At 45.1% G+C, this 21,939-nt stretch overlaps 1 protein-coding gene across 1 annotated transcript in view; it reads left to right on the top strand.

Annotated features, from left to right (window-relative positions):
- The window catches only part of CINP (cyclin dependent kinase 2 interacting protein), a 43,706-nt gene that overhangs the window by 13,758 nt on the left and 8,009 nt on the right, over positions 1-21,939 (top strand). Inside the window, exons 3-4 of the mRNA XM_069638100.1 lie at positions 11,110-11,227; positions 13,266-13,395. Of these exons, the coding sequence (XP_069494201.1) occupies positions 11,110-11,227; positions 13,266-13,395 (248 nt within the window). The remainder of the gene's footprint in view (positions 1-11,109; positions 11,228-13,265; positions 13,396-21,939) is intronic.

Here is a 21,939-nt window from a genome sequence, read left to right as displayed (position 1 = left end):
TGTTCTGTATCATCTTGAAGATGCTCTCGCATAGCGCTATCCAGACTTCTGTATTCTGCTTGATTATCGTGTTGGAAAGGCCATCTGGACCTGGGGCTCTGGAGGAGTTTAGGGTATTTATTGCCTTTTCTAGATCTTCATGGTCCCATTCCCATTGCCACGCTTTTTGTTGGGTGTTATTTTCTTCTTTCGTTGAATCATTGTTTCCATAAATCTCTTTAAAATATTGCGTCCATCTTGCTTCTGGTACATCAGTGACCATGCTGTTCTGTGTTTGATCGTGTAATAACGACCATAGTTGTCTCATGTTTCTGTTCTTTAGAGTCAGGAGCATTTTCTCTGCGTCATCTTGTATTATCATAGCTTTGTTGTTCTTTATCCAATTTCTGTATTGTTGTTTTGCTGTTTTAATTTCCTTGTCTTTATCCAGTGGATTTTGTTTCTTTATCCTCGTTATTTTTGCTCTCAATTCTCTTTTCTTTATTATTATTTTCTCGTTGTATGCTTGGGTGTTTTTTCTTTTTGTTATTTGCTTTCCATTTGTTGTATTTTGGCATCTATATGGTAAAAGTAGCCATCCATAATTGATTTTTTCTAATTCATCTAGTGTTGAGTTATGCATTATTTTTGGCAATCTTCCATTTTTTTTTCCAATTCTTAATCTGTTTTGTCCATTGTTTATTTCGATTTTTTTATTGGGTCCAGTTTGTTTTTTGCCATTTTTCCAGTATTCCATGATCTTTTTATTATGTAGTGGTCGCTTGCTTCTGTTTTGATATTTCTGGATTCCCTCAGTTCTTCATGTATATTTTCAGTCATATAGATGTAATCAATTATGGCAATGGACTTGCCTCTTGCCCAGGTTTCCTTTGGCCTTCCAGTTATTATATCGATGCTATCCAATCTTCTTAAGTTCCTGCATAGTAGTTCTTTGGTCCAGCATTTGGCTCAAGGTGACAGATGAGATTTTTCTATTTCTTCTCCTTTTTCGTTAAATATGTGGATATTTAGATCTCCACATAATATAAATTCTGTCTCATTATATTTTCCTTTGGTGTTGTCTATTGCTAATGTTACCATATCTATAAATTTCTCATCCGTTGTTCCTGCCGGGTTCCAATATAGGTTCATTATCACCCATATGCGGTCCTTTTTGTGATTCACAGTTGGAGGTTCTTTTTCTTTGTTTCCCGTTTTGTGCTTGAGTATTGTAATTTGTATCCACGGGTTTAAGTTTTCATATTCTAATATGTCGATGTTTCGTCCATTTTTGATTATAGTTAGAAGTCCAGAGGACGGTCTGCCTTTTTGCTTCTGGATTGCGGGGTTCATTAGTATGGTGTAGCAGTCAGCTATCGGTTGTTGTGTAATCCATGATTCTTGGATGCAGATTATGTCAGCCGATACGAGATTCGAGTTCGTTTTGTTGAATAAATGGCTATGTCCTCGGGTGTTCCATGAGCATAATGTGGTGGTTTGCAGATTGTCTTCTTTTAATTGTTATCTTTTTTGGTTATATCTTTCTTCTGTATTTATTGGTGAATCGTCTTGTTGCCTCCATATTCCGTATTTTCTGTAGAGGTCGTGACGGTCTCGATAGTCTTTCTTGTCTGTTTTATTCTCATACTTGTCACCTTTTCTCTTATGTTCAGATAATGTCTTCTCATTGGCGTCATCCATTTCGCAACTACTTTCGTTCATCCCAGACTGGCTCCAACTTGATATTTTTTGTTTTTTCCTCCGCTCTATATTTTGCAATTCTTCGATCAAGGTCACTTCGAAGCCTATCTGCTTGCAGATATGTTTATTATCTAGCATTCTGTTCAGTGTTTTTTCAGATTCAAAGGTAATCTTCACTTGGTCCGTTGTTATTTCATCACAAAATTCTACTGTTCGTATAGCTTTCGTTGTAATTTCTGTCATATTTGGGATAGCTTGTATCAGTCTTAGCACATTGGAGCAGTTCATGATTAAGTTGTCACTTTTTGTTCTTTATTTTGATTTTCTTGTCTATTTTTTCTGTCTGCTGATTTTGTGGGAGTACAAAGATTGGTAGTTTTATTACTTTTCCTGTTTGGTCTTCAGTTGTTTCATCCTTGTCATTGTTATTTTTGTATTCCCTTGTTGGTGTGAATTGATTATTTGCATCCGCTGTTGTTTTGTTGTCATCTTCCCATTCAATTTTTGATATTTCATCAAGTGACATTTCATATCCGGATTCTTCCAGGTTTTGGTCTTCTTCTGGATGCTCTTCTTCGTATTCATCTATCGTAATCAAAGATGTCTCTGCCATTTCTATTTGGGCTTCTTCAGATTGATCAATTTCATCTTCCGTATAAGTTGATAGGTTGATTAGTTCATCTGTTTGTATGGCTTCATCGTTGTGGTTTAGACCTATCTTGTTCTCTTTGGGTTCGATGTTTTTTTGTTTGTTCTGCTGTGATAATTTGTTCATTTCTGGGTGCAGTTCTTTTGGGGGATTCGTCAGGTTTCTTAAGAAAGCGTGTGATCCTTTTGCCTTTCTTTTTTATTGGGTGTTCCTTTTTTATCTTGTTTACTCTTGAGTTGAGTCTTCTTTCCTTTCGCAAAGATTTCATAAGTTTCTTTTCCTTTCCGATCGATTATAGGTTTCTTGTCATTGATTGGTTTGCTTTCCTTTTTTCCTTTTGTCTCTGTCTATGTGGTTGTTTGTATTCATCACTTTAGGGGGTTCCCCAGTAAGGTCGATTAGATTTATTTCTACGGAGGTGAAATTGCTTTTTGCTTCTTGTCTTTCTGCAGTCTTTGGGGGATCGCTGTTATCTACCCCTTTTTACCATGTCGACGTGTTGCTTAAACTGTGGGGATTTAAAGAAGGCATCTGCTTTGGTTTTTCTTGGTTTCCTTGTGTCATCATTGTAATTAGTGCGTGAGTCAGATCTGTTTTTTCGGCTCTGTCGCTGCGTGCGATGTCAACTAGCCTAGTTTGCCATAGGTGGCTGTTTTGTGCTTCGATATCTAGTCGCTCCAGTATTTTCATCATACATTGTTCTAAGTAGATTTGTTTTGAATAGATCAATGCTATGTGTGTTTGGTCTTTTATTGAATCTACTAGTGCCTCTTGCAGCTTCAAGTATGGCAATAATGATTGTGTTGTAGTTGTGATCAGCATATTTTGTAGGTCTAGCTTTGAAGTCGGTATAGATGCTAATTCTTGTTCAGTATGTTGATCACATCTGCATTTGTCTCCAAATTCTTGGTGTTTCTTCGCATTTGATTTGCCAATCATTCTTGTTTTGTGATCTTCTGTCATTGTTGTGGGTTTCTTGTTCTTTTGGTGTTAGTACTTTTCCTTTTTCTTGCTTTTGTATCCAAGTTTGTCTCTTTTTTCTTTGCAAGTAATGGAGGGCTGCCGAAGACCTCTTTTCTTCTTTCATGATTCTTCATTAGGTTTTCAATTTCTGTTATATCAAGGGATAATCGTGCGGTTTTAGGATTTGTCTGCTCATTTTTCTTTGAGTCCAGTTGTTGCGAGTGTCTACGGCTTTCGTATAGGGCTTGCCATTTCATTTGTGCTTTGGCAGCCTTTTCCTGCTGGGTTATGATTTTTCTTTCTTTTTCCTCTTTTCCTTCTTGTACGGACGACAGCTTTGGGATCTTCTCAATTTCCTTTATCCCATCCTCCTTCTTTATTTTGATTTGGTTCTTTTGAGCAGGGGTAGTATTGTCACTTCGTTCCACATTCATGGACTCTTTTTTTTTTTTTTATTTTTATTTTTTTTTTTTTCTCCAATTTCATGTCTCCTGTTACTAAGTTCTCGTTTTCACTTTTTGTTACAGGCTTCTCTTTTAGTTCGGGTGTGTTTTGTATCTTTTTAATTGGGGAGATCAACTTCATATCTGCTTTCGAGATTGGAGGAGAAGGTTCTCTGGTGTTTCTGTCGCATTCATTTGTTGGTGCTATTATTTGAATTCTTTCTATTGCTCTGCTTGTATTGGTATCGCTTTCGGTAATTGTTGGTCATTCTTCGGTATTACATTCTCTAGGGCTACCGCAGTGTTTGGTCATTACATGTTGTAGCTCTGGCGTCTCCATTGTCTTTCTTCTGAGATTCATGTGCGGGGGTGTTAGTTCAATGGGTTTCCCGCGCTTTGTTGTTCGTGTCATTCGAAGAGTGAGTTTTTAGAGATGCACACTTTTTGCCCGTTCGGGCACTGTAGGGTATGTTTTTCTATTGTATGTAGTTTTTAGTTACTGTTTTGTAGCTTCTATTTTACTTGTAGGCGTTCGTTTTGTGTTTTTTTTGTTATTTTTTTTTTTTAATAAAACGAAGAGTTGAGTTCTTGAATGCCAATTTCCAGGGCTTTCCCCTGCGTGTGCCTCCCGGATCGTTATTACGTATAGTGGATCAAAGGCTAATTGCCCGCAGTCTCGACTATATATTTTCTGTCTTCCCTTCTAGAATTGGGGGTAGTTCGATATGGCTCAGACTGTATTGATGTCAGCGTCTTATAGTCTTGCCAACGCCGCCAAACAGCCGCATAACAGTCACTGGCCTTTACCCCTGTCGGGCTTAACGCCGCAAGGGTTAGCGGCCTCTGTGTTATGAGGGCATTGGGAAACACATGATTGGTCATGTGTCACAGTGGCTCCGTCTCCTCCAGGAAGCGAGCGGGTTCCGGCAGGAGCAGAGAGGCAGCTCGCAATGCCGGTTCCTAAAACGTAAATCTTTCGAGTAAGTAAAATCAGTTCTTCAATTCAGGCAGCACACGCCGCTCAGCAGGCAGCCCCGGTGTTAGGAGGGCGTTGGGAAACACGTGATTGGTCACGTGTCACAGTGGCTCCACCTCCTCCAGGAAGCGAGCGGGTGCCGGCAGAAGCACAGAGGCAGCTCGCAATGCCGGTTCCTAAAACGTGAATCTTTCGAGTAAGTAAAATCAGTTCTTCAATTCAGGCAGCACACCTGGACTATTGCTCCTACCTACATCCATTGAAAAGGTACCTTCTTAGGAGCCGATCCAGATTGCTAACGCAAGAAAAACAGATGAACAAGTTACTTACCAACTGTAACGCTCTTTCGACTGGATGTTCCTCCCACTTATTCCTCATCTATGATATTCGTATTTCACTGCATCGGGAAAAAAATTCTCTGCAGAGGACGTTGTGCACGAGGTTGTGGCGTCGGTGTCTCTCGACGGTCTCCGTAGCGTGTCGCTGTCACCAGCAGTATAAGTATCTCGTGCTGCGCCCGTTGGCTTTAGTTCTGTTTTTTTGTATAATCAATTAAACATTGTCGTGCCCCAGACTGTAAGCTCTTCGTGAACGTAAAGTGTAAACCACGTAAATTGTACAGCGGGGTAAGATGGGAGGGGCGATGAGGAATACGTGGGAAGAACATCCAGTCGAAAGAACATTACAGTTGGTAAGTAACTTGTGCTTCGAATGGATTGTGTCCTCCCACATATTCATCATCTATGATAGACTCCCATAGCAGTGATAATTTAGGAGGTGGGAGTACTATTTATCTTTATCATGGATGGAATGTAGTACAGCTCTAGCAAACAATCCCTCATGGGAAGAAGAGGCGTTTAAGCACTAATGCTTAACAAAAGTATGGATTGATGCCCATGTTGCAGCTGAACAGATATCAACTACAGGGACTCCCCCTTCGAAGAGCCATGGCAGTTGCCATACCCCTCGTGGAATGGACACGAAGCCCTTCTGGCGGGTCTTTCCCAGCTAACCTGTAACACTCCACAATAGCCAAAGTAATCCAGCGGGATATAGTTTGTTTTGTCGCTGCTAATCCCAATTTATGACCAGTATAACCCACGAAAAGTTGGTCATCCTGGCGTAACTTTCATATTCTTGCTATATAAAAACCCAGAGCCCTTTTTGGGTCCAATCTGTGTAACCTCTCCTCTTCTTTGCCCAAATGAGGAGGCGGGTAGAAGACTGGGAGTGTTATTTCTTGTGAAAATCAGAAACTACTTTCAGTAAGAAAGAAGGTTTAACTCCAAGTACCACCTTGTCCTTGTGAAAGGTAGTATACAGTGGTTTGCATGAGAGAGCTTGTAACTCACTAACCCTGCAGGCTGATGTTAAGCCACAAGTGCAGTTTTAACTGTTAAAAGCCTTAAAGGGCAGGAATGTAAAGGCTCAAAAGGTATACAAGTTAGGAATTTCAACACAAGCTTCAAATCCCAAGCAGGGACATGAAACGGTGCTGGAGGGTACACGTTGGTGAGTCGTTTCAAAAATTGAATAACCAATGGACTCTTGAAATAGGAAACCTCTTCCGAGGAGCGCTTGAAACTGGAAAGCGCTGCCAGGTATCCCTTTATTGTTCCAATCCGGAGCCCAGATTGGCCAAGTGTAGCAGAAAAGATAGCACCATAGGAGTGCCACATTGAAAAGGGTCCACATTCTTATCCTTGCACCAGTTACCAAATTTATTCCAACGACACTGGTACAAGAATTTAGTTGCTGGACTTCTGGCTGAAAGCAAAATCTCCATTACGTCATCCGGGAGGTCCCAATCCTTCTATCTCAACCTCTCCGAAACCATGCATGAAGGATGAGTATCTTGACCTCTGGATGGAGAACTAGACCTTCCTCTTGCGAGAGAAGAGCCTCTCTTTGTGGAAGTCTTATTGGAGGTTCAGATGGACATGTCCAGAAGGTCCAGGCACCACATCCTCCTGGCCCAATCCGGAGCAATTAGGATCATGGTTTTCCCAAACTTTTTCAACCTCCTGAATAGGTGAGGAATCACAGGGACTGGAGGAAATACATACAGAAGTGGAAACTCCCAGCCCACCACGAACGCGTCTCCTAGAGCTCCTCTCGGAGGAAATTCCCTTGAGCAGTACAGTTCGCACTTCCTGTTGAAACTGGTCACGAGCAGATCCACTTGAGGGGTTCCCCAAAGGGTGAAGATCTCTGAAAGGACTGCCTGAGCTAGTTCCCACTCGTGGGACACTGTGCTCTGCCTGCTCGGAGTGTCCGCCGCTGTGTTCTGCTCTCCGGCTAGGTGAACTGCCGACAGATTCCTTCTTGTATTGCCCAGAACCAGAGCTGCATTGCCTCTCTGCACAGTGGTAGTGACCCTACGCCTCCTCTCTTGTTGAGGTAGTACACGGCCACCGTGTTGTCTGTCATTATCAGGACATTCTTTCCCTGTACAGAGGGCAAGAAGGCCTTCAGCGCTAGTCTGATTGCCCTCAGCTCCAAAAGGTTGATGCGTAGTTTGGACTCCAATGGAGACCAACGACTGCTGACTGTCAGATCGTTGGTGTGGTCTCCCCACCCCGTGAGTGAGGTGTCCGTCACTACTGTTATCTCTGGCCATGGTTGCCAAAAATATTCTCCCTTGAGGATATTGTCATTGCAAGCCCACCATAGAAGGTCCTGAGCAACTGTGCTTGGAACTTGCAGAAGATCCGACATATTCCCCGAGATTTGGGACCACTGAGTCCTTGGGCCCATTGAAGGGATCTCATCCACAATTGGGCCTCTGGCTACAGAAAAATGCAGGATGCATTGAGGCCAAGCAACCTCAGAAAATCGAAAGCCGGCCGATGCTGGGCATTAAGGAACTTTGTAACCATCTACAGAATGAGATGAGCTCTCACCTCGGGAGGCAATGCTTTGCCCGAGGAAGTATCCAGGTCTGCTCCGATAAATTGGAGTCTTTGGAATGGTACCATATGTGACTTCTTGTAATTGAGGGAGAAGCCCAATCTGTGTAGTGAGTGGCAGGTGATTGAGAGGTGTTCCTGAGCTTGTTCGGGGAACAAGCCCTGATCAACCAATCGTCCAGGTAGGGGTAGATGTGAATCCCCCCCTCTCCTGAAACTCGCTGCCACAACCGCCATCAGCTTGGTGAAAACCCTTGGGGCGGAGGTCAGCCCGAATGGCAGAACTAGAAACGGATAGTGAGAACCGCCAACCTCAGGTACTTCCTGTGCTTGAGATGGATTGGCACATGAAAGTAAGCATCCTGAAGGTGCAATGATACCAACTAGTCTAGGAGTTGGAGAGCCTGAACGATTTGAGAAAGGGTTAGCATCTTGAACTTGTCCTTCCTGAGGAGCTTGTTTAAGTCCAAGATGAGTCTCAGTCCTCTGTCCTTCTTTGGGATGAGCAAGTAAGGGGAGTACCAACCATTGTTCCTCTCCGCTACAGGTGCATGTTCTATTGCACCTTTCTCTAGCAGGGTTAACATTTCCTGCACAAGGAGCAGATCTGGAATTTTGACAGAGTTGATTCTTTTTAGATGGTCCTTAGGCCTTTTTAGGAAGGAAAGGTAGTAACCTTGAGCTACTGTTTCCAGTGCCCAAGCATCTGAAGTAATGTCCCGCCATTCGTTCAGATGCTGAGAGATTATGCTTCCCCCCCGGAGTCTTGTGTGACAAGGTCTCAGAGTGACTTTGAGGCGGCTGCAGGAGCAGCTGAGGGCAAAGATGCTGCTGCTAAGGCTGATTTCGCACCTCTTCCTCGTTCACCACAAGGGAAATTTCTTTTATCTTTCTGTGCAGCCTGTCCTCTTCCTCTACCAAATGAGGAATAGTAACAAAAAGAACGACCTCTCCAGGAAGATGAGCCTGAATAAGGTTTTTGAGGCTGTCGCATTGAGGCGCTCAGGGACTTAGCCGCCGCTTTGGAGGTCGGCAATAAAGCTGATGAGAGCTTTGAAGAACAGCCTCGAGCCGTCAAAGGGCATGTTAAGTAGTCTTGCCTGCATATCCGGTACAAACCCTGACTTCCTCAACCACGCAAATCTGCACAGTACTGTGCTGGTATACATGGATCTGCTGATGCTGTCAGCAGTATCCAGTACTGATTTGAGACACTCTCCCATTGCCTCCTTGCCATCTTTAACAATATTCAGAAAGCCTTCCCTTTCATCGCCTTCTGGAATATGTTCAGCCGCCGCCGTAACACAATCCCACAGGGTATGGGTGAACCTGGCCAGGGTACAGGTAACATTAGCGGACTTAAGAGCCATACTGCCCGAGGTAAACACCTTGCGAGCCCAAGCGTCCACTTTTTTATCATCCCTATCCGGGGGGGGGATAGATGAATAGGCGGATTGTCTTGTGGAAGTTGCAGCTTGGACCACTAGTTTCTCAGGCGTAGGGTGCTTACTAAGATAATCAGGGTCACAGCTTGCTAGTCTATATTTCTTGGGAAAGTTCTTATTTACTGCTGACCCAGATTCAGGAGCCTCCCAGTTTGCTACCACTGTTCTTTGAAAAGCCCTATGAAAAGGAAGAACTGGGTCCTTTTGGGGGCCCTGATCCAGGATGTTGGTCATATCATCCTGTTCGAAGGTTGGTGAGGATCTACCCCAACCCATATAATCAGCAACCCATGTTCTGCAGTATCAGGTTTTGGAAATTCTAACTCTGGTGACGTATCAATGCCACTGGCAGAGTGAAGGGTGTCACAAAGATCTCTCATTCGGGGTCAATCAATTCCTCTGGTACATCTTTAGTACCAAACTGTACTCCCAATGGAGAAATATCCTCTGAGGCGCTTTCTTCCTCAAAAATAGAGAACATAGACTTTAAAAAGTCTAATCTCTGTAAAGGTGTGTACCTATTTTTCTTACTCTTGAATTTGCCTTGAGGGAATCTAAGGAATCTTCGAAGACGTCTTCGATAACTGAGTCAATCTCTCTTTTGGCTTTGGCAGCGAAGCAATCAGTGTCGATTAACTCATCGAATGCTTCTACGGTTTGTGCTTCTTAGCTGGTGTCGGAGAATCACTCGCAACTCAAGGAACCTTTGACGTTTTCACGTTGGGTCGAGACTGTCGAGTTTCCGCCTTAATACTTGTCTTAGCCGAAGTAGTTTCTGACCTTCCTGCATCGTTCAAAGGAGCGACCGGGGTCTGGCTCTTACAAGGTTTCTTAAAAATGCGAAACGCGCCATTAACTCGATTGCGAAGCTATCGGAAAACGGAACTGAAGCCAACGGGCGCAGCACAAGCTACTTATACTGCTGTTGACGTCAACACGCTACGGAGACAGTCGGGGGACATTGACACCACAACCTCGTGCACAGCGCCCTCTGCCGAGAATTCTTTTTCCCGATGCAGCGAAGCTGGAGAGATGCGAATATCAGATGAGGAATACGTGGGAGGACATAATCCATTCGAAGTATATTATCTCTATGTAATCAAATAAAAACACAATTGAAACTAAGAGACAATGGCAATACTTTATCAATATAGAAGTTGTTAATCGAAAGAATTCAGTTATTGGGCAGAAGTAAAAAGAGTTTAGGTCTTTTTTAAATGTCTTTAAAGCGATACTGGAACTAGATTGTTTAGAAATTCCTTCGGAGAATCTGATCTTTCACATCAAATCATGATTGTGTTCTATGGCTAGAAACACTAAGCTGGGGTTTTACACCTCATCCCTGGATGTCAAACCCTAGATTTGTGCCTACCTCATCATATGATTTCCTCTTCCATACTCCACTAGGCTCGCCCCCATCTTTGCAAAGGCAAGGCAGAGGGACATCATGGCTGACTCGAACATGAGTGCTGTGGTAATGCAAATGCTTCCTACCACCCCATGCATTACACGTTCATCCCTATGTAATGGCTGCCACCATGACAGAAACTCCACCAATGCCTAGTTAATTGAGTGAGCAACTAGGCCCCATCACATGACTTTTCCTTACTGCTAAGCCACTTCACCTCCCACCTCTCAAGAGACTTTTAATTACTGCACCATCCTACACCAAGCATGAGGGGGGGATGGTGTGCAGTCAAAACACAGAGGACCACCTTTACCCACTACCTAGGATGTCCCTCTGTTTTGGTCCCAAGACTACAATAATGTCTTTTCAAGGGTATTCACCTTAAAGATTAACCCAAAAAGGTGACAATGTGCAATAAATGATCAGTTGGCACATGCACTAAAAAGTCATTGGAATGATTTGGCATGTCTTGATTGACACTGCAACAATGACAACTCCAGAGATGCAGGGCAGTAGCTAGAATTATGTAGCACCTGCCATTCTTAAAACCGAATGCACGAATGAGCAGCTGTCACATCTACTGATGTCAGAAATAAAAGCCTGCTGTGTGGATTAACAATACCTCATTGTACTTAGGATGAAGGATGATAAATTGGAGATTGAATGCGATGATGCTACCCTTGGAAAAACTCGCCCCAACCACCATGAGCTGGAGATGCGCTGCACGGACCTCACCAATACTTTTGGCGATATGGTAAACCAGTATATACTTTGAGTAAGCTGTTTCAGTATTGTTTTTCGCTTTGGTTGGGGAACAGAACCCTGTTGAATCAGGATTGGTACTTTACCAAGGATACTTGGAATTACGAAGACTTGACTAAAATGTTGCTTTGAAAACGTTAAGTGTATAAACTATGCACAATAGACCTCAGACACAGGTTGTGCTGTACGACAGTGAACACAATTTTCATACACACTAACAATGCCATTTGAAGGGTGCATCCATTTCAAGCTACATACTGGATACAAGCCTTGAAACCTGCGGATTATAACTTACAAATAGTCTTTTCGTTTTGAACTGTAATTAATTGACCCTACTCTGCCTTGAGAAAACCCTACAGGGCAAAACTGTTGGCCATGCAGTTGGCGTAAACTTTCCTGTAAAATGGGCACACATGTAATGTTTTTTGATATCACTGACTACTAACACACCTTAAACTATCAATATAGTGAATTGAATTTGAATGTATAATATACACAGTCGAACAAATAATTGACTGGCCTTCAATTTTATTGTCTGATCTATAGAGGCGCCTGCCTTTAGGGCAGTTTTTTTCAGTATATACTTTTATCTGATAGGCGTTCGGATGCACCCATTTTTCACAACCCAACAAACCCTACTACCACTTCCATATCCCCTCTTCCCAGAGATGAAAGGAATAACGTTTGAAGACATTGGCTAAAACAGATTAGAAGGTAATGGTGGAAGAGAGGACAAATTACGGGAAGCACCATTTCATCAGGAAGACATTTTAATCATGGGCACACTTTCTTTACTCAGAAAAATACTATGCAGTAAAAAGGCCTGTGGATATACAAAGAACATTTACTTTAATAAAATGGTGGGGAAGTATTTGTGTCTTTTATAGATGGCTTTGAATATTACCACCTATCCAGTTTGGAACCCCCGGCAAATTGCACATACACAGGCAACTTAAATAGGCAATTGTTCCTCTCCTAGCCTACCTCAAACTAATGATTGCTGCCTATTTCTATTCTACACATCCATTCAGATTGTGTGTGTTACCTGGGGGCGACGCGCGGGGCATATATAAATCTATAGAAGGCAACAATACTAGACAAATGCACGTACAAATAGTTAATTTACTCTTGTCCAGTATTGGGTCATACTTTGATTATGGGATACCAAGCAGTATAAGAAGCAATACAAACAAATCCACAGCTATATAATACCGTAAGTATTGCTTACGTAAATGAGACAGGAGGCCAATCATTTAAAGTAGTTCCTCTGACCGCCTCTGTTTCCTAGCATGCAGTCAGTCAAGTTTGTTAAAAACATGCATAATTACCCATGTATATTTCCCGGGAATGAAGTACAGGCAATCAAGGCGCATGTCACAGCCTGCTAATTGTTCGCTACATGAAGCGTCTTTTAATGGTTCCCATCCCTCTCCTTGGATTGGGCTTACCCAGAGTCTGAGATATAGTCCTCAGCAGGCTTTCCTGCTGCTTTCCCTCGGATTCTGGTCTATACCAGTATCTGGAGATGTAGTCCTCCAGCAGGCTTATTTTCAAATGACAGTCGGCAGGCTTTCCTGCTCCTTTTCCTAGGATTCTGATCTTAACCAGTTTCTGGAGATAGTCAGCAGGCTTTCCCGCTTCTTTCCCTAGGAGTCTGGTCTCCTCCTTATCTGGGATATAGTCCTCCGCAGGATGTCCGGCTTCTTCTCTCCCTCCGACTCTAATCTCAACCAGCGTCTCTAGAACTTGGTAAAGGACCAGGGAACTAGGGCCACCAAGCCCCTGTTGAAATTGAAACGCCAACCTGAGCTGAGCTTATTTATTTATTTATTTATTTATTTATTTAAAGCCGTTTTCTCCCAACATGTGTTTTTTTAAATTTTGTATTTATTTTAGATTTGACTCATGAAAAACCAAGGCAGATATGCCACTATTAACTGTCAACATCTTGAGCGGACACCTGTAACCTGTTGGGAAAACATCTAAACTTCAAATAATAAATGCTTGCAATCCCCTCTCTCTTATATCAGGCAAAACTGCAGGTGAAAATGGAGAAGTTAACTTCAACACTTAAAGGAGTTTGTGATCTAGAATCGTACCATCACCAGGCAGGCCAACAAACCGCACCTCTCTTTCACACATGGCCTACCAAATATTTTTGTAAGTACCTTTGTTTATTGACTTTAACTATCAATGTGCATTGTGAAACAGTAACCAAAACCGTGATGGAAGGGTTTGAATTAATCTGAACCACTGACATTGCTCTGGGTAACCGTTTTTTAGCTCGTCTGTGCCATTGCAAAAGGGGTCCAGCCATTTGCATGCAAATCAGTCAGGTACTGCCACCAATGGGAGCAGCCCTGCCTGAACTGCCATGCTAGGTCCCTCTGCACGGAAATGCAAGCAACCCCAGACATGTTTCAGCCTTGTTGGGCCTCAGTGAGGTGCAGCTTGGTTCCTTATGGCACAGCACACAAGGAACCCATGTCTGGGCAGGGCATACCCTTATGGCTGGACCACTTTTTGCAATGGTGCAGACAGGCTAAAAAAACAGGGGTGTGAAACAGTGAGGGGCTAGAGCCCACCAGAATGTACACAAAGATGACTCAGAAGCAAGTACCTAAAATAACGAGCATTGGCAAAGCCAACCGTTTTGACTTTTGTGCAGGCATGGGCTAGGTAGTGCTATAATGGTACTATAACTGGTTATTATATGCCAACAGCTGGAAAAATGTGATCGCCTGGGCAAATGTTTGTTTTAAGAGGACTTCAGTGCAACGAAAAGAGGCAGAAGGCACACTTGGTTAAGATATTTTTACACCAGTAGTGAATTTAGATGCTGCAATTAAGCCACTAATTGTCAGCAGACTGCTTTGAAAGAATCCTGGCAGGCCAAAGTTTGAGTTGACTAATTGATATAACCAGCTCAAAGATACCAAGAGGAATGTGCATGGGAACGGCCACAGTGATTAGCATGCCCATGGTCAGTCAATGGGTGGTGTCAAATCGAGAGATTATGTAATTTTCCCTGAGAGAGGAGCTCCTTCCTGTGAGGCTATGGCAGTAAGCCTGCAGCACTTCATTCCTTCTAGGGGTGGTAGTAAGCAGAACCTCACAGGGCGAGACTCCCCTCTTGGCGATAAGGACACACTTTCCAATGAGGAACTTCCTTCTGATCATCTTCAAACACTTAATACAATCCTATCAGTTGACAATGAGACTCCTCTTACATATGTAATTACAGAAGGAACATATCGGCCTGGTATTGTGAAGAGTAAGGCCATAGGAGTGATGAAGAATGTTTGTCTGTGAACCACTGAGACCAATAAACCTAATGTAGTTATGAACAACACAACGCCAACAAAAATGAAGGATGATTCTGAGAAGCTGGGGAAGCCAGCGTGATAAAAGTTGGAGGACCAAGTGAACCTGGAAGAGAGATCCGGGAGTTTAAAACCAGCTGGCAGAGGGAGGCCAGTTCAGGGAGAACACTGGTTTACGAGTCAGCAAACCGAAAGAGGGAAGCAGTGCCCAGAGAGCACTACGCAGAGAGCAGCATAACAAGAGATTGCCCAGACACTGGTAGTCCAGGGAGGGACTTTCGAATAGGGCTGACTGAGCGCCCCAACGTTGATGTGCCTAGAGTGCAGCATGCCAAGAACGGAATGCGACAGGTCTGCCACACCACAGAGAATCCCAGGAGGGAACAGAGCGTGAGAAGTGGTTGCAGGAAAAGGGAGAGACTGGATAATCCCTACGTTGCAGATACCACACACAGACACCGAAGCATATCACTAGAGAGAACGGAAGAAGGCAGAAAAGCCATCCTGACTAACAGAACAGAAGTAATAACGCTGACCCGGTGATGCAGCCCAGTTACACCCAAGGTAAAGGGGCGAGCGGGAGACCCAGGGAACAGGGCATAAATGTTCATAGGCTTCACAGTGAATAGCAAAGTTGTGAGAATCATTCAGCGACTCCTCATCCTTGTCCCAATCAATGGCAAAAGTATAAGAGTGAAAATCGGAACAGATCGGTTTGGTCTACAGAAGAGGGAATGATTGTGAAGTACAGCAGCGACTCAATTAGGAAGTAGAGAAAGCCCAGAAAGAACTCTGGAAAGTCAAGGGATCAATACACAAGGGTCTGGGAAAAGCCCCTTCAAAGGACTGGAGGACTTTCAGTGATAGCCAAGGACTATCTGAATGTCCCATATTGATGAGAACTGAGCTGAAAAGCAACCCAGGAGAAGGGAGTCATTCTCCAGGCTTTGCCGTTTAGTAATAGTGGTAGGGGGAGCCTACATTAGTTTTGTGATGGAGGATAGACTTTTGATAACAGACTTCACTATTGACGAGCACCCTAGTTTATTTGAATGAGGTGGGGAAACCCTTAGGATATGGAAAGTTAGGCCTTTTAAAAATTGTTTTGTCTGTCTGTACTGGGGATGATCATTGGACCCTTTTTATTCAATCTCTATAATAGACCATCGAAACCTAATGGGTTGGTTGCAATGGAAATACAAGAATTGATACATTCGTGGAGGGTAACCATATAGTTGTGGCAGGTGATTTAAATTTGCAATAGAACACACGAGGGGACTGTGGGAAGACCAGGATGGTGCCTGGGATATCACCACCCTGGTAGCAGTATCCCCAAAGAGAGTCCATCAGCATGCCGCAGATACAGCCAGTCTTATTTGGGGAGGAAGCATAGCTCAGTAGCAACAAGTTTGTCTTGGAAGCAAAACAACATAGTTTCGATTCTCGATCTCGCACTTAGAAACCACTCGCTGGTATTAAGCGGCTATAAAAGAACAGCTGTAATGATATAATACGGAACTTAGGGCCTGCAATGGGAGGTTTGCAGAACAACCTGCTAAAGTAACTGTACTGGGCATAATGGCAGTAACCTCATTGACTATATTATGGTTTCAGCTAAGCACTGGGCTAAGGTATGCAAGTTTACAATCCATGAAAGGATCGAAAGAGACCATAAACCTCTGAATATTTTTTACTCAAGTGTCAAAAACAGTGGAAATGATTGCCCTCACAGGCCACACACATACATCAGAGAAATGGATCAGGGTAGTCAAACAGGGCACAAAACCAGCCATATACAAGGCAATTCTGGAAAATCTTGTAGCCATTTGCTCAAATAGTGCCTCTGACATGGAGTGGATGGAAGTCTTTATTAGCATTTTTAACAACACCCCAAAACCCCAGCTCCCCCTCCCTTCCCACCTTCCTCCACCTCTTCCCCCAGCACATTTAAACATTAATATTGGCAACATCAGAAAAACCCCAGCTTCTCCCTTACCCGCCCCCCCCCCCCCCACTTTCCAAAGTTCGGTTCCATCCAACAGGCATCCATTCTCTCCAGCGGCCACAGCAAGCGTTCCTTCTTAGTCTATGAATCCTTTTAAGGGTTGAGTGAGGCCGCTACCAATTCCCAGAGTCATATCCTCTACCTCCATCTTTCCCTCCCTCCCCTTCATCCTCACCCGTATTACTTCACGGCGGCCGTAGATCATTATCCCTCGACAAATCACTTAGCAATTGGGTCCAAGAGATCGTTACCTCCTCCCCCTCCGCTTCAGTGTTCGCTGCTTGTAAGATTGTTCCGCCAACCCCCAACGCCGCACATCTTTCCACCATTGACTGATCACTGGGCCTTGTGAGCATTTCCACGCTATCGCCATTCGGCGCTTCGCCAACACAAGCAGAAATTGGCCCATTCTTTTCCGTACATTGTCTTTTTTTCTCCCTGGGAGCTTCCCCCATAAGCAAATTTCTGGACTCCGTTCCCATCCAGTCCCCAGTAACCCATTCACTCCTCTGAGGACCTCATCCCAGTATTCTCTTATTAGACCACATTCCCATGTCATATGCCAAAACCCTGCCTGCACCTTACCGCATCTAGGACATTCGTCCGACCCCTCCCCATTCATTGCCCGGAGCATCACCGGGGTCACATACGTCCTGTGTAAGATATTGAATTAGAGCAGCTGGAAACAGGCGTTCCTGGATGTCTTCCGGAACAATTCCCAGACCTGCGTCCATTCTTTCCCCGATATTTGGCGACCCATGTCCACCTCACATTTCTCCTTAACCTTCAATTCCCCCCCATGCCACCCTCTCCTGCAAGGCTTTGTAAATACGCGAAATACGCGCCCCCCCCATGCGGTCTAGCAATACACTAAGCACCGGGCACGTCTCCGGTTCCTCTGGGATTCCTGCCCATAGCTCCGCTAATCTACCGACCACCGCCCCATACGCCAAGAAAAGCCCTTGTGGTAGCTAAAACTTCTGACACCATTCCTGACAGGTTAGTAGTTACCCATCTTCAAATAGATCACCCACCATGTCACATCCCTTCTCCTTAAGTCTCTGAATTCCCACCCTCCCAATCGCCTGGTGGAGCTTCTGGTCCGCACCCCACGGGAGACTACCCTTCTATCGCCCCGTCACTCCCCTACCACCAACATATTTCCTCCACGTCTCCCTCACCGCCTCAAACACTACCGTTTTACCCTTTATCATCCAATGGGCGCTAGAGTAATTCAACCGGCCTGCAATTGGGTGGTAGGTCCCCCACCAATCCCTTCCACGCCCCCCCCACCCTTCCCTGGTTGGTCCCACACCAATACCGACTGCAATTGTGCCGCCACAAAATATTGTTCATAGTTCGGGAGATCGAGACCTCCTTCTTCCTTGGGTCTTCGTAGTATCTCTAAAGACACCCTCCTTCTCCCCGTGTCCCACAGAAGTTCCCTAATTTTAACGTCCAACATTTTGAAAAAGACTGCTTGCAACATATAGTATATAAGCAAAAAAGTAGAGCAGCCTCGGCAAGATAACCATTTTACATAACGCCACCCTACCCATCAGGGAGCGGGGTAAGACCTTCCAGAATTGAATCGAGTCTCCTATTTTAGACAATGCCCTCCCTGTGTTATGCACAAATGTCTCCTCCATCTCATGAAATATACGTATCCCCAAATATTGGAACGACTCAGTGTCCCATTTTATCCCCAACTCCGGCAACCCCTCTAATGGACAATCCCGTAACCCCCCTAACGGGAATAGCACCGATTTCCCAGGATTGATGCGGAAGCCCGACATGTATTGGAAATTTCGCAATATTTCCAACAATTCTGCAAGATATACCTTAGGATCCACCAAATACAACAACAGATCGTCCGTGTAAAGGGATACAACGTGTTTCTGCCCTCCCACCTCAATGCCGGCCTCCTCCATTTCCTGTCGCAAAAACGCTGCCAACGGTTCCAGGGCCAAGGCAAACAAGAATGGGGATGCCGCACACCCCTGCCGCGTCCCCCTTTCCAACTCCCATATCCCTGACACCCAGTTATTAGTCCACACCATTGCCAAAGGCTTCTCATATAGAAGGGCTAACCACCTACAAATATTCTCCCCAAACCCAAACTCACGCAGTACCCGGAACAGCCACCTCCACTCCAAAGAATCAAACGCCTTCATGGCGTCAAATAACGCTATTGCCATGTCCCGTCTCTGCAATTTCACAGAGTCCATAACGTGATGCAAACGAGAGATGTTCCCAAACGTGTTCCTTCCCCCAATAAACCCGCATTGGTCCGGATCAACCAAGTTCGGCGCCACTCTTGCCAATCTGGCAGCGAGAATCTTCCCTAGGATTTTTCCGTCAATATTCAACAGAGAAATTGGTCCGTACGCCGCACAATCCCTTGGATCCTTCCCCTCCTTTAAGATAACCGTGATCACTGCCTCTCTCATCGACTCCGGGAGACAACCATTTTGAAAAGCCTCTTTGTAACCCTCACAAGGTGTGGCACCAGGAGATCAGCGAACTCCACCGGGAGTCCCCCTCTTCAATTGGAGCCTCCAATTACTCCCGCACATCTTCTTCTAGCCTTGGTAGTCACAAGCTTTCCATGAGGTCCTCCACATCAGCCTCTACATACTCATCCTCACTTGTGTATAACTCCCTATAGAATGCCACAAAAGCATTCTTAATCTCCTTCTGGGTCTGCACCGTCTCACCTGTACTTAACCTGAGCTGGGTTACCACCCGATTTGGCTGCTCCCTACTAGTCAACCAAGCCAGCAGCTTGCCCGCCTTGTCCCCTTCTCCATGTAACCTAACATCCCGCCTGCTGCTAGCAAAGTGCGACAACTCTACCACAGTTTCCTGGTGGGACTCCAGCATCTGCGCTAGCGCCTCCCCAACCGCCACCCCCCCCCTTGCCGCTCCCCTATCCAATTCAGCCACCTTGGCCTCGATCCGCTGCAACCTTTGCCAGAGCCGCTTACGCATCCCTACTGTCATGGACAGGCACTTCCCCCTAATGGTCACCTTAAAGGCATCCCATGCCACTCACCTGGCATCCGAGCCCTCATTGAACTCAAAGTATACTCTGATACCTTACCTGAGTTCGCTCACAAACGTCCAATCTCTTAGCGCCTCCCTATGGAGACACCACAGCTGCCGTGGAAGCCGCTCCTCAGTTCCAAATAATGTGGCCACCAGGACGGAGTGATCTGACAGAGTGCGCCCCAGATAACCAGTATTTTGGGGAAGTAGTTTATGTTCCCTTCCTGTTATAATGTAGTCCAGACGAGAATGTCAACCGTGCACACCCGAATAATATGAATAGCCCCTTTCCTCCCCATGTTGCTCCCTCCACACCTCCACCAGGTCTAATTCCTTCATTATCCTGCGGAGAGACTCCGGCATATATTTCTTGGGCACCCCTCTGCTGCCCAGCCCATCTAACCTCTCCTCCAAGTCACAATTAAAATCCCCTCCCCAAATGACCATGTCCCCCTTATACGTCCCCATCATGCAAGTACTGAGGGGAAATAGTCCTTATCATCCACGTTTGGCACGTACAAATTAACCATGGTGACCGCCCTCCCCTTCCATGAGCATTGCGCCAGTACTATCCTGCCGGTCTCGTCCTTTACTACCGCCGTCACCGTCAATGGTATCTGCTTCGCCACCCAAATTAGCACACCCCTCGCCTGGGTTGAATATGTCGTGCCAAGTACTTGCCCTCCACACATTTTCCCCAGTTTCCCTAATATTTCTGCCCCTTCGTGTGTCTCCTGTATCAGGGCCACCTGTTTCCCTTGCCTTTTCAGAAACTCCCCCACTCTCCGCCTTTTCTGATAGCTTCCCAGTCCCTGGACATTACACGTACAATTTTCTTTTTTTTTCCAAATCTTTTTATTAGCATGTCAACAAATACATTTCATCACAATATGATACAAGAGTTGTAGTTCCAGCAATAACATAAACACTCAGTTCAACCGCAATTGAAGGAGAATATAGTTTGAAGAATACATTACAACACAACCCCCAAAGACACACTTAACACTTTCAGTATGTGCAAACACTAAAATTTCAAAAATATAACCACCACTCCCTTCGAAGTTCACACACAAACACAAGACAACATATAGACAAACACCAAACCAACCCACTGTGAATGAAGAAAGCGACGAAGGAACAGAATGAGAAGAGAAAGAAGAAAAAGTGAAGAAGAAAAGAAAAAGAAAGAAAAAGTTTTTCCCATTCCTCAATATCAACCCATCAACCCCCACTTAGACATTCAATCATATAAGGTATTGAATGGCCCCCACAACGAATTGTACTACTCCTCCTCCTTTTCTCTCGCCTCGAATGACATTTTCTCATAAATAGATAGGATCCGTAGCTCCACTAACCAATTCTCCACCAAGGGTTTTTTCCTGGTTTTCCAAACCTGGAGAATCAGTTTCATTGCTACACGTCCCAATTTTCAAACCTCCTAGCACACCCATCTGAGACCTTGGAACCTCACTCAAGTTATCCCCTCTTCTCTCCCAACCCCTCTAATGCCTGTGCCCAGTGCCTCCCCTATCTCCCCCACGTCTCCAATCGCTGCTGTGCTGGACCTCCCTCCCTCCTCCCCCCGAATCCAAGCTCCCTCCCTCTTACACCTATCCCCAACTTGGTGTGCTAACTCTAAGCACCTTTCCCCAACTCTTCCCCCTAAACCCCTCAACTCCCGTGAGTGATCAGGTCCCCCTTTGGAACCGACCCTCTTCACCTTCCCTCTCCCTTGTTGTAGACCCCGTGACTCGCCTACCCCATCCTCACCCCCTCAAGGGGAATCTCTAACCCTCCCAGCGCCACACCTCTAGTACCAAAAACCCCCTACCCCTTTTTAGCCACCTCAGCCCCTAGGTGGCTCATACCTGGAAGTCCATCCCCTACCCCTCAACTCCTCACCTACCCCCTCAATCCCCCGCCTCCTGTTGCAGCCCCTCCTTAGGCCCCCCCGGCTAGGATTCCGCCCCATGCAACCTCCTATCCAGCCAGTCCCATACCTCCCCCGGGGAAGTAAAGAACCATGACTGCCCCCCCAATATCACCTTCAGCTTCGCCGGAAAAAACATCATATATTTTAAGTTAACTTCCCGGAGTTGCCCCCTCACGGCGTCATAGGACCTCCTTTGCCGCTGCACTTCCAATGTGAGGTCGTTTGCCGCTGCACTTCCAATGTGAAGTCCAGGAAAATCCGCAGCCTTGCTTGACCAACTACGTAGCTGCCCTCTCTACGCGCATCCTGTAGAATGGCATCTCGATCTCAAAAGTTCATAATTTTGGCCACTATGACCCTTGTCCGAGCACCTTGCCGTGGAGGTGTTCCCAGCA

Source organism: Ambystoma mexicanum, chromosome 14 (assembly GCF_040938575.1).
Source record: "Ambystoma mexicanum isolate Mex_15411 chromosome 14, UKY_AmexF1_1, whole genome shotgun sequence".
Classification (NCBI taxonomy): domain Eukaryota; kingdom Metazoa; phylum Chordata; class Amphibia; order Caudata; family Ambystomatidae; genus Ambystoma; species Ambystoma mexicanum.
Note: the sequence above shows the minus strand (reverse complement) of the source record. Positions and strands in the feature narration are given on the sequence as shown.